This window comes from Apostichopus japonicus, chromosome 21 (assembly GCF_037975245.1).
Source record: "Apostichopus japonicus isolate 1M-3 chromosome 21, ASM3797524v1, whole genome shotgun sequence".
Classification (NCBI taxonomy): Eukaryota; Metazoa; Echinodermata; class Holothuroidea; order Aspidochirotida; family Stichopodidae; genus Apostichopus; species Apostichopus japonicus.
Window position 1 is genome coordinate 6,414,799 of NC_092581.1, and position 18,181 is coordinate 6,432,979.

The following is an 18,181-nucleotide window of genomic DNA, read 5'->3' on the forward strand; positions in this document are numbered from 1 at the left end:
TCATCTTGGTGACCCTCCAGTGCAGTTATATTTTGAATATTTTAATGTAATTTATATTCAAGATTTATACATTTTTTTTATTCAGAAATACAGTATAATGCAATTTGCTTTTTCTTCCTTTTAGGAACCCTCAAGTAAATTTGGATACCCTAATAAGGATCATGATCCCACCCATGAGATTGGGATGGGGGTGGGGGGGGGGGTTCCTTCATACTGCTAAAGCAAATATATTTTTGGAATAATGTGAGTGTATGACTTGTACTGAGTAGTCATACATATGAAGTAAACGTGTTTAATAACCTGTGTACACTTTATGAAATGGTTACTTTAGCTTTTCATTACACTGTTAGCAGTCACTTTATTTTAATACTTTTTTCTTAATTTCAATAATTATTTTTAATGACTATGCAACTGTTTAAATGTTGGAGAAGTGATATAGAGTGGAGTAAGCTCAAGCTGGATACATACCATGTATGTTGTTGAAGTAAACTGTACTAGTTTCAAGTTGATCACATTCCTTATATCTAAGGGGTCAGTAGTTTTATATATATCTGTGTATCATTCATTTAAGTCACCTATTACTAATACCTCTCTGTAAGTGCATAAACTAGGTTTGACTGAAATAAACATTCATTGAACATGAACATAGCAGCAAGTCTCTTACTTTTGTTTATTGGTCCATACTGTATATTATGTGTCAGTAGTGTAATTATGATTCTAACACTATCACTCTCTCAGTGTTCTGTAGCATTATGAAACAATGGCTTGTATTAGTTTGATCAACAACTTCTGTAGTTTTACCGATGGAAGTTATTATTTATTAGAGAGTAGCGAGAGTCCCACACACTTTGTCCTGTCAAAGGTAATCACCTGCAAACAGTAATTGCAATGACAGCTGAACAGTCTTGCAAATAAACTACATTCAATTGGGTTTTATAATACAATTGACAATTTAACAAATTAAAGCAAAGAAGTGCTTTTAACCAGAATTGGTTTTGAGATCTAAAAGCAAAACATCATACAGAGCTTTTATTTGAAGCATGCTGATGATCAGATTGCCAGAATCATAACTTGTTTCATTAAGGTATGAATATTTGTATTTATCTGCTGACATAAACATGTGATAGTGGAGAGAACCTCACTGAATCGGGTGAGAAAGGTTTTGCACAATGAACTTATCCAAATGAAGTGAATAATGTCAAAATTAGATGAATAGTTTCAAACTTAATAATATGTAAAGCAATGGAGCAAGATGTCACATAGGGAGTTGGACTAATGTAATGTGTCATTTAATCTGTACTTTATATATATATTTAAAACTAGATTTTACCAGGTTTCCAGGGGATTCATAAACTCAGGAAAAAAGACAGACATTTTTTAAAGTTATGTTCCAAAATAAATGTAATGAATGTGACTCTTAATACATTTTCTCTTCCATATATTTGTTGGCATAAGATCTATTAAATTAGAAAACTAGGAGAAATGGTTTGCTCTCAAGAATCATTTGACTTGGAAACTACACATCAGTAATTAATATAAGACAGTCGTTAGTGCATACATAAGGAGATACCTTGTTTACGTTGGAAAACAAACCCTTATCCAGAGATGGGAAACCACTTAGCTAACCATTGGTACCCTAGCTCAAAGTTGTACCATGCTTTGCTCAACAAATACATGTACCTGCAAGCTTTTTTGTACAATATAGTTTCCAGCTTCTAGCAGTTAGCTAAAGGAAGGTAGTGTTACAATCTTGATATCTTCTCTGTTTAAGAACAAATCAATGTGTCAATGCTGAAATATCCAAATGAAAAGATAGACATTATTCACCCTTTTATTGGTCTACATCCTTACAAGGCCAAGAAATATGCAATACCAGCTAGGGTCACATGACTTCCTGGATAATTTTCTTTCATTTGTTTGATGTATTGTCATATAATAATAGTAGCTACTGTAAAGACAGCATGTTGCAAGTAGGTTGTCTATTGTATGTCAAAAGGCCATAGATTACATGTTTAGTGATTGTAGGATCCATTCTAAACGGGTTCCGACCTCCTTAAAGGCACCTGGATTACATAAATGGTATCAGTCAAGTTTACTACAAGTACCTTTCCCCATCAAAAATGACTCAAAGATGTTACCAGAGTATAAACTTAGAAACCGTCTCCACTCCAATTACAAAGACATCTGATGATACTCATCGATTACTTTCCCAGAATACAAATCCAGCAGAGGACAGAATGCCCTCACTGAAGAGCACACCACTCCAATCCTTTTATATCGAGCTCCATGGCTTTGTACCTTCACTGTTTACATAATGGAACACTAATGATAAGGTGACTGAAAAACCCTGATTTGCAGGGATACTCCCCAGATTTCATGTGCCATCCCTGGATTAAAAGTGTCCCATGAAATATGAGCAGATTGTATGTACCATCCCTGGAATATCCCCAGATTGTATGTACTCTATTGGGGTATCGCCATATTGTATATACCATCCTGGAGTATCACCATATTGTATATACCATCCTGGAGTATCACCATATTGTATGCACCCTCCTGAAGTATCCCTAGATTGTATGTACCCTCCTGGAGTATCCCTAGATTGTATGTACCCTCCTGAAGTATCCCCAGATTGTATGTACCCTCCTGGAGTATCACCATATTGTATGTACCCTCCTGGAATATCCCCAGATTGTATGTACCCTCCTGGAGTATCCCTAGATTGTATGTACCCTCCTGGAATATCCCAGATTGTATGTTCCCTCCTGGAGTATCCCTAGATTGTATGTACCCTCCTGGAATATCCCCAGGTTGTATGTACCCTCCTGGAATATCCCCAGATTGTATGTACCCTCCTGGAATATCCCCAGATTGTATGTACCCTCCTGGAGTATCACCATATTGTATGTACCCTCCTGGAATATCCCCAGATTGTATGTACCCTCCTGGAGTATCCCTAGATTGTATGTACCCTCCTGGAATATCCCCAGATTGTATGTACCCTCCTGGAATATCCCCAGATTGTATGTACCCTCCTGGAATATCCCCAGATTGTATGTACCCTCCTGGAGTATCACCATATTGTATGTACCCTCCTGGAATATCCCCAGATTGTATGTACCCTCCTGAAGTATCCCCAGATTGTATGTACCCTCCTGGAATATCCCAGATTGTATGTTCCCTCCTGGAATATCCCAGATTGTATGTACCCTCCTGGAATATCCCCAGATTGTATGTACCCTCCTGGAATATCCCACATTGTATGTACCCTCCTGAAGTATCCCCAGATTGTATGTACCCTCCTGGAATATCCCAGATTGTATGCTCCCTCCTGGAATATCCCCAGATTGTATGTACCCTCCTGGAATATCCCAGATTGTATGTACCCTCCTGGGAAATCCCTAGATTGTATGTACCCTCCTGGAGTATCCCCAGATTGTATGTACCCTCCTGGAATATCCCAGATTGTATGTTCCTTCCTGGAATATCCCAGATTGTATGTACCCTCCTGGAGAATCCCCAGATTGTATGTACCCTCCTGGAATATCCCCAGATTGTATGTACCCTCCTGGAATATCCCAGATTGTATGTTCCCTCCTGGAATATCCCAGATTGTATGTACCCTCCTGGAATATCCCCAGATTGTATGTACCCTCCTGGAATATCCCAGATTGTATGTACCCTCCTGGAGTATCCCCAGATTGTATGTACCCTCCCTGGAGTATCCCCGATTGTATGTTTCCTTCCAGGAATATCCCCAGATTGTATGTACCCTCCCTGGAATATTCCCAGATTGTATGTACCCTCCCTGGAAGATCCCTGAATTAGTCAAAGGCCCTGATGAGTTTAGTGTTACCTGTTAAGCTGTCCACTCAGACAGCTTGAACCTAAGCCGTGATTGTTTGTGGCTACAAACATGATTCAGTGATAAAGGCAACCCAGATCATTGAATAATTTCAGTCAGTTTTTCAAATCAAGGCATCATGTTGTACTTAGTTGTAATAGGACTTCCAGTTCAATTTAAGTTTTTGTTCTTTATCTTGGACTAAATACTTGTTTCTGAAGGAGGTGTGCTAAAGTTGGGTATTTACCCATCATCCTTGAAACATGGACCCCAATGCAATCAGAGACCGTCAATATGCCTTCCAATAAACGTACAGTGTAGGTTTTAGTACTGATGTCAACATGGCCAAGGAGGAGAGGGTCAGCATCAATATCATGTTCACAAATTTCATGGAAAAAAGATGGTCACTTTACTAATGACTGTTTAGAAATCTTAGAAGGTCACTGAGTACAATACAATAGTTTGATACTGTGCGCTAGTATAGCAATTCCAATTTTGTTAATGGATTGATGACTTCTCAATCAAAAAATTATAAACCTAAGTGACACCACTCATATCACATCCAAATAGTGTATTTTTGGGTTCCATATGAGACTTTCATATATCGTTTACTATAATATGCTCTACTGAACCGCATTGTAATAGTCTATTGAAATTGGCAGTTTGGCCTAGATGCTGACTGAAGAGTGAATAGTTTGCATGGTAATCATACTGATATAACTAACATATCAATTCAGGATTTTAGTTTTCCAATGAAAGTATACTTCCAAGACTACACTACTATCATAACTCCACTATAGGCACAATGCGGAGTTGCTGCCCACTTTACTTTCAAGAAACCATATAGTGTGCAGCAATTTAATGGTCCTTCCTCAGTTAAGCTCAGTATCTTATAAATAGCTGTCAACTGTTAATTGCACTATAATCTGTACTACCTGTAACTTTTTATAACTTGCTTTCCATTTTCTGACAATAAAATATAGGTGAAGCAAAATTGTCATATTTTGCATATTGCTACACTGTCAGCACAAATAAATGTTCATTGCAGACTGTTCACAAAAAGTCATACCTCATGAAAAAGCAGCAAATTTTACATCTGAAAGAAAAGAAACTATCGAATCCTATGCAGAATGGTGACAATCTTAAACTAGGAAAGCATTTTGAGCAGAATCTAGGGCCACCAAAGATGGACTGCTAAAACACTTACAAACACCTGTGCAACAATAGAGTAAACACACATTAAAATAACATTCCTTAAATGAAACACCTGCTGCCATTGTGTACTTAACATTAATGTGTAATAAAAAGTCTGATATTGCAATTCTTACATGTGCTTCTCATGTTGAATCTTTAACCCAATCAATTCATACCCCGGCTCTCCACACGATAGGTAATTGACATTTTGACCCTGAAATGTTCCTGAAAACCATCAAGTTTTCTCTTGAGACTGTCTAAAATATTTGACTTTAAAGTATCTAATCTGCACACCATACAGTGGTACATGCACAGTAAAGTATCTAATCTGCACACCATACAGAGATACATGCACGGTAAAGTATCTAATTTGAACACCATACAGAGACACATGCACGGTAAAGTAAAATTGAAGCTGTGACATGGTATGACACATATAAAGAGAACATGCACAAAATACTATATTGGAGGAGTCAAGGGAACATTATTCCACGCTGTTTCCTTCTCATGATTTCAATCTTACTTAAATCCTGGAATTTCTAGCATATAGCAGAAAAGTAGGCGAGCAAACTTCCTAGCTGTAATTTCATATTATTGTATACCATCAAACAGAGTCAACAACTTAGCTTCCTATTAGCAATGGTGTATAAAATAGCTCGTCATTCCAAAAATAACCAATAACATATAAATCAGAGAAGGCATAACCAAGGAAGTTTCTCAAATCCATCTGACTTATGACAGATTCAGGCTGATGAAGCTGCAGTCTGTTAGTATGTGTAACCTTGTGGTTCTTTACGTTGTGAATTCCCAGTTCAGAAGTAGGCTCTTATATCACTGCTTCAAAACCAGTTAATGAGGCATTTCCCTCTAGACCTTGAAGGAAACATCTGAGAGCCAAGTTTCTCCACCTTCAGCACTACAGACCTGCAGGTCAATGCTACCTGGCCTCATTGCTTCCACTAGTTTGTCTTCAGCACTACAGACCTACAGGTCAATGCTACCTGGCCTCATTGCTTCCACTAGTTTGTCTTCAGCACTACAGACCTACAGGTCAATGCTACCTGGCCTCATTGCTTCCACTAGTTTGTCTTCAGCACTACAGACCTACAGGTCAATGCTACCTGGCCTCATTGCTTCCACTAGTTTGTCTTCAGCACTACAGACCTACAGGTCAATGCTACCTGGCCTCATTGCTTCCACTAGTTTGTCTTCAGCACTACAGACCTGCAGGTCAATGCTACCTGGCCTCATTGCTTCCACTAGTTTGTCTTCAGCACTACAGACCTACAGGTCAATGCTACCTGGCCTCATTGCTTCCACTAGTTTGTCTTCAGCACTACAGACCTACAGGTCAATGCTACCTGGCCTCATTGCTTCCACTAGTTTGTCTTCAGCACTACAGACCTGCAGGTCAATGCTACCTGGCCTCATTGCTTCCACTAGTTTGTCTTCAGCACTACAGACCTACAGGTCAATGCTACCTGGCCTCATTGCTTCCACTAGTTTGTCTTCAGCACTACAGACCTACAGGTCAATGCTACCTGGCCTCATTGCTTCCACTAGTTTGTCTTCAGCACTACAGACCTACGGGTCAATGCTACCTGGCCTCATTGCTTCCACTAGTTTGTCTCTCTTGTAAGTCTAAAATAAGTTTAGTGATGGTAGCTCTCTTTGCCTTGACCTCACTTTCTGGAAACCACCTTGTCAAACCTTTGATGGGTGTGCAGAAGTTTTTAATCGGCTTCTGCAATGAAAATATCAATTAATTGTTTCCAACTCTGTTATTGTGTAATGGAAGGAAATTACAACGCCTGACACTGCAATTCAATGAAACTCAACAGTTCAGGAAATTTATTGAAAACATCAAACATTGGAAGTGCTCAACTTGGAAAGAGAAAAATAGAAATCCCCTGACGAGTTCAGATACTGCTGTTCACAACACTGTCCTCTTACAAATGAGGGAAGCTTGTTTGCAAGTCCCATCCAAATTCTCTTGAGCCAAGAAAAGAGAACAGTTCACAGACTGTGTGCTTACCTCTCTGCTTTGAACTGAAATGACCCATGGACTCATTTAACACTTTCACATTACTGACACAATTGTAACATTACAAAAATAGTCAGAAAGAACCAAACTTCCATTTATTGTGACTGGCAGCAGAAATCCACTGCTTTGGAATAAACTTTGAATGAATATTAATTGAGAAAAGACGAATTCAGACATTTCTTTACTAAAGTTTCGTTGACAAATACATCTGCTTATCTTGCATATTGGCTTTATTTCTTTTAATTTCATGATATGCTACCACCATATTGATAAAGCTTAAGGCAAGTTGAGCACACGGAATATATCTTTAAAGACCAACTATGGAGACAACATTTTTTGGGGGGATTTTCTATTAATTTGGGAGTTTACATACCCATAATCAACATGTGTAAAAAAAACTTTGAAAACCTACTACAACCCATCAAAAAACGACCATGAAAATGGACATGTTGGGTAGTCACGTGACATGAACCTCTGGAATGTCTGAAAACAGAGATTGACCCAAAGGAGCCTCTGGTCACCGTGTGACGTCATTGTTTGTATACCGTGAAAATCAAATGCTGATATAGGCACTGTTTATACACAGATAGCGAACAATTGTACTGTATTTGACTTCCAATTTTGAGCGTTTGAAAAGCTGTTAGCTTAAAGCAAGAACACATGAAGGTAAAAAAATAGTTTTAAGACAATTTTAAGAAGAAAATTTAGTTTAATTGGTTATTTTATTAGCAAAATTTCCACTCAAATGGAAGCATCTTTTACATAGCGGAGCGTCAATAGGTCTGTACGGTACAATACAATATACTGTAGAACATGCAAGCAGCTTGGCGATTCCGTAATATAATTTGATCACAAGATACCGTAAACTGAACAGAAGAATGGACCTAAAAGATGCCTCATGCATGATATGTGACGGAAAATGGCTTACATTACTGTCAACAAATTACCAAAAAGACACTAAACATAATCGAACAACTACGAGAAGACGCTGACCCGAATCGATCAGGGTAGCAGCATATACATGACTAAGCTTCAGCTGAACATAGTACTTACTCGTTTTAATATCCAAAAGTACAAACACACAAAAAGTATCCTTTCAATAAACAAAATTTAGCAGTGAATATCCAAATCCACGTTTCTCGTTCAATCCTGGGCGAAATACTACCGTGACTCTGTGTATTGTGTAATTCCATAAAGTTAGGTCTAGTTGAAACAGGCCTTGACCAGTTACATCCCACAATCACAAGACAGTCACTAACGAAATAAAACGTCCGATCGCTACATAGAACCGTTTTTATTCAACCCCTTGGACCATGCAGATGCCGGAATAAACATAACGGACAATATAACACAATGTATCACAAACTCACTAGACTGGAATACAACAAAGGAAATAGATAAATTCGATGAAATCCTAACAAGACTATTTACACATGCTGTGAGCCAGCTCACTACATGTACTAACAATGCTACCCTATAGGCACGGTATATACACGGTCATCTCTTACAGTAAATATTATACTGTCACAATTGCGTGATATAATGTTACATGTAAGGATGTCCAGAGCTTGTTTATGGTCAATTTCACATTAGCTATGTCGGACCATGGTCCGACACAGCTATCGACAGAATATAACTTTCGCAGAATGAGACATTTGCAACATACACAGAGACAGTGTCATGCATGTGGACTCATGGGCATGAGATACTCCGGGTGCTGAAAAATCTTTCCGCGTGGATCTCAAAAAAATTGATCCAAAGTCTGCGGCGTTTTACGTCGCTTCTTTTACTCGGATATCTAAAAAAGCTGATGCTTTTGTTGGATGAGGTATAACTGCAACCTCCAACAACACAGAATTGTGGCATTTCGGGGAAAAGGAGTAATATCGTTGATGTTTTTGGAAGCTCAAGTATACAACTTTACACACTAAAAGTATTGTTGTGAGTGAGGTATACAAACAGTGACGTCACAGGGTCACCTGATGTCTTCGGAATGTTTCAGGAATGTCTGAAATAGGTTTCATAAAAAGCTGACTTTTCTTCCCATTTTTCACGTATTTAACGTCCAAAATCGGTAAAGTTAATTACAGCAATGTAATTGGAGTGAGTTAAGGATTACATACATGCAAAATGGTGGGATTTTATGTTCATCGAAAAGTCTCCATAGTTGGTCTTTAAGGAAACAAATTTTGGGAATACTGCCAGTGGGAAATTTTATCTGGGATCATTTAAGTTTAAATTTCATCATTTGGTTATGACTTTCTACCTGTTTTAGTGCAATTATATAGATGTGATAGAATGACTAAATACATCCTGTACAACTGTGAGTGAATGTTGATATTTCTGTTATTTACTGTTATTTTTCACATTTGATATGAAAACAATGTATCTAGTTGCCAGCTCTGGTGACAACACCAAATCTTACCTTGAAAAACTGTTCTACATACTGGAGAACAAAGACTCCACAGTCACTAAAGTTACTTTGTTGAGGTACATCCAGACAAGCACCTTTCATGTTCTGTCCTGTAAATCTACAGGTACTATTCTTACGGGTACGCCATTCTATCTCCAGGTACCTACAAACAACAAAAATATAATAAAGCTAACACTTACTCTAAAGTAACAACAACACAACTAAAGGCTAAATGTTACCACTACATTCAAAGAAATTTTCTTCCCCAGGGAGTAATGGGTATTTCACATTGATACTTTTGATATTTTGAAACTTGAAAGCCTTCATGGCTTAAATTGGGAAAAGTGCATATTCATACTTTGAACAAGATTTTTCCAAAACTGTAAAACTTGTATCACAAGCACACAATCAAAATTAGTGACCATAAACAAAATCCCTTTTTATTCTACAACTTCATTTGCTGCATGTCTTTTAGAGCTCATAATTTTATAAAAGAAGCATTTCTACAGCAGAATGGGCCTCTTATATTAAAAACCAACTAAAAGTTTGCAGAACACTTCAACATTAATACACAAAAGTGAAGAGCAAGATTAGTAAAGGCTTCAATCCAAGGTACTTTCAAGATGTTATGGGAACTACAACTAACTACAGGAAAGACTATAGAGTAGCTTACTCTCGTAACTTTCCAGATGTTAGAGGAACTACAACTAACTACAGGAAAGACTATAGGGTAGCTTACTCTCGTAACTTTCCAAATGTTATAGGAACTACAACTAAGTACAGGAAAGACTATAGAGTAGCTTACTCTCGTAACTTTCCAAATGTTATAGGAACTACAACTAACTACTACAGGAAAGACTATAGGGTAGCTTACTCTCGTAACTTTCCAGATGTTAGAGGAACTACAACTAACTACAGGAAAGACTATAGGGAAGCTTACTCTCGTAACTTTCCAGATGTTATAGGAACTATAACTAACTACAGGAAAGACTATAGAGACGCTTACTCTCGTAACTTTCCAAATGTTATAGGAACTACAACTATCTACAGGAAAGACTATAGGGTAGCTTACTCTCGTAACTTTCCAGATGTTATAGGAACTACAACTATCTACAGGAAAGACTATAGGGTAGCTTACTCTCGTAACTTTCCAGATGTTATAGGAACTACAACTATCTACAGGAAAGACTATAGGGTAGCTTACTCTCGTAACTTTCCAGATGTTATAGGAACTACAACTAACTACAGGAAAGACTATAGGGTAGCTTACTCTCGTAACTTCCAGATGTTATAGGAACTACAACTAACTACAGGAAAGACTATAGGGTAGCTTACTCTCGTAACTTTCCAGATGTTATAGGAACTACAACTAACTACAGGAAAGACTATAGAGTAACTTACTCTCGTAACTTTCCAGATGTTATAGGAACTACAACTAACCACAGGAAAGACTATAGAGTAGCTTACTCTCGTAACTTTCCAGATGTTAAAGGAACTATAACTTACTACAGGAAAGACTATAGAGTAGCTTACTCTCGTAACTTTGCAGATGTTAAAAGAACTATAACTAACTACAGGAAAGACTATAGGGTAGCTTACTCTCGTAACTTCTTCACGACAGGTGTCTTCTGATTTGACTTTAAGGAATCCATAACAAGAATACAGGGTCTAGGAAATACAAAATGGAAAGACAAATATCAATGATTGAGAGCTGTCACCAAAGACAATGACAACTTCACTAGACAACCCACTTAAATTATAAGTTGAATCTGCACATTTTACTTTACTCAGGGTCCTTGATAGCTCCAAAGAAAGATGCCATGAAAACAGCAGTTACTTGAAAATGCATAACATGGACTTAATGAAATCTACTCTTCATATGATAAGGCACCATACATAAGAATGCATGAAAACAAACAGGCACCAAAACTTTCATTAACATGATTACAAGTAAGTAAACTACACCCTTAGCTGTAAGAAAGTGGAAAGGCAGGGTTACATGAGACTTGTATTTTAGTGCCTAGTAGTAAACATTTAAGTTGTTCTCTGAGTTCCTTAAGGACAACTTACACTGTTCAAATTGATTATCATAATCTCCGGCACCGGAGAAATTACTCCAAACACTGATCAATGTTTCTACGACCGAGATAACAATCCCGGCACCAGAGAAATTACTCCAAACACTGATCAATGTTTCTACGACCGAGGTAACAATCCCTGCACCGGAGCAATTACTCCAAACACTGATTGAAGTTTCTACGACCGAGGTAACAATCCCTGCACTGGAGCAATTACTCCAAACACTGATCAATGTTTCTACGACCGAGATAACAATCCCGGCACCGGAGAAATTACTCCAAACACTGATCAATGTATCTACGACCGAGGTAACAATCCCGGCACCGGAGAAATTACTCCAAACACTGATCAATGTTTCTACGACCGAGGTAACAATCCCTGCACCGGAGAAATTACTCCAAACACTGATCAATGTTTCTACGACCGAGGTAACAATCCCTGCACCGGAGAAATTACTCCAAACACTGATCGATGTATCTACGACCGAGATAACAATCCCGGCACCGGAGAAATTACTCCAAACACTGATCAATGTATCTACGACCGAGGTAACAATCCCTGCACCGGAGCAATTACTCCAAACACTGATTGAAGTTTCTACGACCGAGGTAACAATCCTGGCACCAGAGCAATTACTCCAAACACTGATTAATCTTCCTAGAGCAAGATGAAGATGAAGCTCTGGGAAGCTAGTTTGAAGGTCGAAGGTTCCAGTCTCATTCTAGCCATGATAAAGTTCTTTGTTCTTTTACAGTTAATGACAATATCCAGCGTGGATGGCGGTTATTTTACGACACTAAGCAGGCACATATGCATGTGGCTTGTAGCTCATTTTGGATTCTTTTCCAATTTGGAGAGTATTCAAGATTGGAAAACGGTGGATTTTCTCCTGGATGAAAATTTTTACTTTAGCTGGCCATGGAATGAACCCATGACTTCTGATATGCTAGGGTTACATGTTCTAATGCCACTTCCTTTATCCATATAACAATGTTGTGCTTATACTATCCTGTTCATTTCAATTGTTTATTTAATTATATAAAAAGGCATTTATGTTAATAAAGAGTCCATTATATGCAAAAAGTCATGTGAAATTAATTTATAATTTATAGAGCCTCAAGACCCAAACTCTTGATCACTGCTGCAGAACAGTGATGAGCAGGTACTGGATACTGCTTGAACCTTAGAGGGCAGCATCACCAAACACCCTTCAACAACAGAGAATAAACTAAACTGGCAATCAGAAATTGTACTCACACTTCATGCTTCTCACTATGAAATAGTTTGTACTCAACATCTTCATTTGTCTTAGAGGTATCTTCTGTTTGTTGTATTGCACTACTTGAAACACCCTTCTCCTGCTCTGATGGCATTTGCTCACTTTCCAAAGGAGTTGTATGGCACTGATTAGTATCTGAATTACCCTGTAGTTCATTTAAAAGAAAGATGCTGTGTAGTTAGTTTCTTACAAATCTTGAAAACATAGCCAAGTCAAAGATTACAAGATTCATAATTAAATTTCATACAATGGCAGATATGTTTGGTAGGGCACCTCTTAATTCCCCCGAAACCAAAATTAAATAGAAGTGAAAGTGACTGGTAAAGTAACTTACTATGAGCTTGTTTGTTTTATGCCAAACAGATTACATATATAGTTGTATAAGAAATACTGACTGATCAAGTAAATTACTACAAGCTTGTTTGTTTGATGACTAAAAGATTACATACATATAGTTACTGATAGTGTCACTTACTACCGTACAAGCTTGTTTGTTTTAGGACTAACAGATAACATACATATAGTGACTGATAAAATAAAATACTACAAGCTTGTTTGTTTGATGACTAACAGACTACATACATAGTTGGGTATAAGACAACATACTACGAGCTTGTTTATGACTAACAGGATACATGATACTACAAGCTTGTTTGTTTGATGACTAACAGATTACATACATAGTTGGGTAAAAGACAACTTACAACAAGCTTGTTTATGACTAACAGGATACATAATACTACAAGCTTGTTTGTTTGATGACTAACAGACTACATACATAGTTGGGTAAAAGACAACTTACAACAAGCTTGTTTATGACTAACAGGATACATAATACTACAAGCTTGTTTGTTTGATGACTAACAGATTACATACATATAGTGACTGATAAAGTAACTTACTACTGTACAAGCTTGTTTGTTTGATGATTAACAGATAACATACATATAGTGACTGATAAAATAAAATACTACAAGCTTGTTTGTTTGATGACTAACAGACTACATACATAGTTGGGTATAAGACAACATACTACGAGCTTGTTTATGACTAACAGGATACATAATACTACAAGCTTGTTTGTTTGATGACTAACAGATTACATACATATAGTGACTGATAAAGTAACTTACTACTGTACAAGCTTGTTTGTTTGATGATTAACATATTACATACATATAGTGACTGATAAAGTGACTTACTACAAGCTTGTTTTATTACTAACAGATTACATACATACTTGTGAATATGTACTAACATTCTACTAACCTACTGAGCAGACTTCAAAAATTAAATGAGAAGCTCCTAAATTGCTTGATACTCTTTCAAGATTTAAAGCAGACATCCTGCAATTTGGTGTTGTCTATTTGAACTTTCTACTTATACAGATCTTCACCTGTTTATCTTTTGCTCCATTTGTTCTTGTTTCACTTTCTTCTGAAATTTCTCCATTTTTGTGCTTATGCGAGTCTTCAGATTTTGCAATCTCTGAGTTGGTGTCTGGTGGTTCTTCAGACTTCTCCTTCTGCTCTGAGGCAGGGGCAGAAGAGGAAGAATTCCCTGAGACTCGCGATGGAAAACAGATGATCACCACATACCAATGGGAACTAAAAAAGAAATCAAAATTTTGTGATTTTACCAACTGGTTAGTTGCAGCATTTCACTGCAACATTTCTTTCCAACTTGAATAACTTGCTCAAAAGTATTTTTCTCACTCTACATGGTAAAATTAGCTTATAAAAGTTATCCTATACAGTCTGCCTTGATTCTTATATGCAAAGTAGACCAGGCAAGGTAAATCAGTTAGTTGGGGAAATCATCATGTTTTACATCAAAATTAACATGCTTTTACAAGCCATTACACATCATAAGTGCAACAAACTAATAATTATGTTTAAATTTATTTGATAGTGATAGAAATCAACCAACAAATGCAATCAATGGCTTTAGCTTCTGTTTGTGATCTTGTTAAAGGTCTACAGACACCTATAAACAACATAGTCCTATTCACTCTAATGGGCATAAGAAATCATGAAAATAGCCGCAACTTACATCAAAATCTATTAAAGATTGACAATTTACGAGTCTTTTCTTAATTCTAGTTTTATTTATAAATAAACATTAGCTAATTATGCATACTGATGATGTACAGGGAGTGACTGCCTAATTTTACTGTTATGTTTTCCATTTGTTTTCACAACCTTCCTTTTAAGGACACTGAACACAGGTCTTTGGCCTCAGGCGATTCTTTGAAATAAGTTATTGTCTTCTTTGACAGAGGAATACCACATAATTCAAATGATATATTCTGGCTTGTAATTAGGGGTTAACTAATTAAGGCCTAAAATTAAAAATTTTGATGAGCAAAACACTCCATGTCATTGTTTGCACATATTTAATGAGTTTCCCAGATTTATCAAAACTTCAAATGTGTATTTCTTGGAAAACAAAGAGAGCTCTTCAAAGATTTCAACCGATTTGAATGAGATTATCACACAACAAATGTACTGATTATAGGGCAAATTGGCTGGATGTTTGTAGTACTATAAAGACCAAGGGACTTGTGGCAAGATGTTGAATACCAACAAACCTTTCATTGATAGGGATAATAATGAAATCTTTCTTGAAGAGATCAACTCTTCTTGTCCACTTGCGGACTTTAAGGTGGCGCTTCTCAGCAGGTGTCAACTTGAGATCATTTCCAGATTGACTGCCATACTCTCTCTGTGTTAATCGCTTGTAAAAGAAAGAACTAAATACATGTGTCCGCTCTCTGTCACGAGGTGTCAGCTTCTCCTCCAGTAAATACCTGAAAATCAAAACATCAGAGAAGTGCACAATGATGCTACTAGCAAAACAACATGATTGCTATGTCCTACAAGAACTGAGAAACACATTAACAGTCTCTGAGTACCAACTGATGAAGTTTGTATACTATCACAATTCAGGTGAGTGTAAGGGGGAAGATGGGAAGGGGGGAGGGTACCTTCACTCAGGAGTCTTGCACTGATATTGTAACTATCTGCTTTTGGCGATAACCAATAATTCAACAGAAAGCAATCATGATAATAACTGTTACCTAACATTAGGACATTTTATCTGTGTACAATCCCTCTGCATGTAAACTTGTCAATGTTGATGTAAATGACATTAGCAATCATTCATTCTGTGTTGTTTTGTACTAGTGTTGCATTCTTAATATGATTGAATTTCAATAAAACTATGAAAGATTTATGTTTTCTCTTTGTTCTTTCATTAGTTTCTTACTCCTTTTCCTTTGTAGTAAGACTGCACTACATAACATTATGCTTACACAAGTAAGTCCTGCATATTGCACATGTTATACTAACCATTATTCTGAATTATGTATTGTTCCTTTCCTACAATGATGCTTGAGAATGCATATTTAAATTAAATTAATCTTCAAACATATCATATATCTGTCGTACTTCTAATACAACAATAGCTTCTTGATAATTGACAGTTCACTGACATACAGTGTGTTTACAATACAACAGCACAGAGAGCATCTTAACCTCTAGAGGTACCGTACACATAAAATTATAGGCCTCCAATACATCAATGTAAAGAATATTCAATTCCATATCATAATGGTATATGTCTTCAACATGTTTGTTTTGTACACATTGGTAGGGAACATTTGACCTGATTGGTCAAAATTACAGGTTGGAGCATTCCATTGGAGTCAAGAATACACATTCATAGTTTACGTATATATCGTAGCTTTCCTCAAGAAACAGGGAAAACGGGTGGCGGACTGTGACTGCTTCCAAGCAGGAAACTTTGTAGCTTGATTGAAATTACCAAAAAAAGTAGCCAATACAATAATGCAACATTAGCATTGTGCTGTACCAAGATTGTTCATAGTAGCATGTGCCTAATAGCAGTGTGAATTGCAAAAATGAAGAACAGTGTGTTGAAGTAAGAGGTGTTTAAGTGTCTTGTGTTAGGCAGTTCAAAATGTTTGTACCAAAGGTATTACTACGTTATAAGAGCAGAAAATTGTGGTTTGGATTGCCTTGAAAGACCACAGAAAGGGAATTGGTGTCTACGCCAAAATATGTTGAAAGCATGTTTCTTGTGAAGAATCAATACCAGTTACAAGATATTGGTAAATGATTCAGAGTTACACTAATAGAGATATGCATGCCTATAATCAGTGCCTCACTTCTACTAAGGATATCACTGATAAGGCTCTGTTCACCATCCACATTGAGCATATATGTTACAAAACTTACTTCAAATAAAATTCAATGATGACATCATTTAAGAACTCCCCTTGCTGCAAGCATTCCATATCTTCACCAGACACAGTTATACCTCCCACAGCAGGTGGAGGAGGATATGTTATCAACCTGTGGAGAAGTTCAAAGGAACGACCATTGTAAAGCAATAACCAAAATGAGGTGGAGAGCAATGTCAACCTTAAAGTTAGAGAACTGGAGAAGTCAAAGAAGTACAATGATTGCAAACCAAGCTAATAAGAGAACAATTACACCAACAAAGGCAGTGGTGATATATAACCAACCTGTGGGAAACATGAACTTAACTCCACAGCACTCTCTGCAAAGACGTATGCTTGGGTGGATCACAACTATAGATGGTATAGAGTGGATAAGTATCACAACGAAGCATATCCAGTGTAACCAGAATGAGAGAAGGAGAAATATCTGTCACATTGGGGAAAGACTGCTAGACATAAGAACACATGTAGCAGTATCATTACTGATGAATGTAATAGGTCTCTTTAGATTAATCTCACAAGAGTATAAATACTACAGGTGAACACTACTCACAGGTGAACACTACTCACAGGTGCACACTACTTCCAGGTGCACACTACTTCCAAGTGCACACTACTCACAGGTGCACACTACTCACAGGTGAACACTACTCACAGGTGCACACTACTTCCATGTGCACACTTCTCACAGGTGCACACTATTCACAGGTGCACACTTCTCACAGGTGCACACTATTCACAGGTGCACACTACTCACAGGTGCACACTACTTCCAGGTGCACACTACTTCCAGGTGCACACTACTCACAGGTGCACACTACTCACAGGTGAACACTACTCACAGGTGCACACTACTTCCAGGTGCACACTTCTCACAGGTGCACACTATTCACAGGTGCACACTTCTCACAGGTGCACACTATTCACAGGTGCACAATACTCACAGGTGCACACTTCTCACAGGTGCACACTATTCACAGGTGCACATTATTCACAGGTGCACACTACTCACAGGTGCACACTATTCACAGGTGCACACTACTCACAGGTGCACACTACTCACA

At 37.5% G+C, this 18,181-nt stretch overlaps 1 protein-coding gene across 3 annotated transcripts in view; it reads right to left on the reverse strand.

Moving 5' to 3' along the window:
• LOC139962864 (uncharacterized) overlaps window positions 1-18,181 on the reverse strand; it is a 62,571-nt gene that overhangs the window by 19,418 nt on the left and 24,972 nt on the right. For 2 of the 3 annotated variants that reach the window (XM_071963250.1, XM_071963249.1), the window contains exons 17-23: window positions 17,113-17,229; window positions 15,444-15,662; window positions 14,250-14,460; window positions 12,832-12,998; window positions 11,095-11,163; window positions 9,508-9,658; window positions 1,384-6,782 (exon numbers count right to left, since the gene is read on the reverse strand). In XM_071963250.1, coding sequence (XP_071819351.1) covers window positions 6,636-6,782; window positions 9,508-9,658; window positions 11,095-11,163; window positions 12,832-12,998; window positions 14,250-14,460; window positions 15,444-15,662; window positions 17,113-17,229 — 1,081 coding nt within the window. In that variant the 3' untranslated portion in view covers window positions 1,384-6,635. Of the gene's footprint in view, window positions 1-1,383; window positions 6,783-9,507; window positions 9,659-11,094; window positions 11,164-12,831; window positions 12,999-14,249; window positions 14,461-15,443; window positions 15,663-17,112; window positions 17,230-18,181 lie in introns of those variants that run through there. The other variant, XM_071963251.1, reaches the window with a different exon arrangement.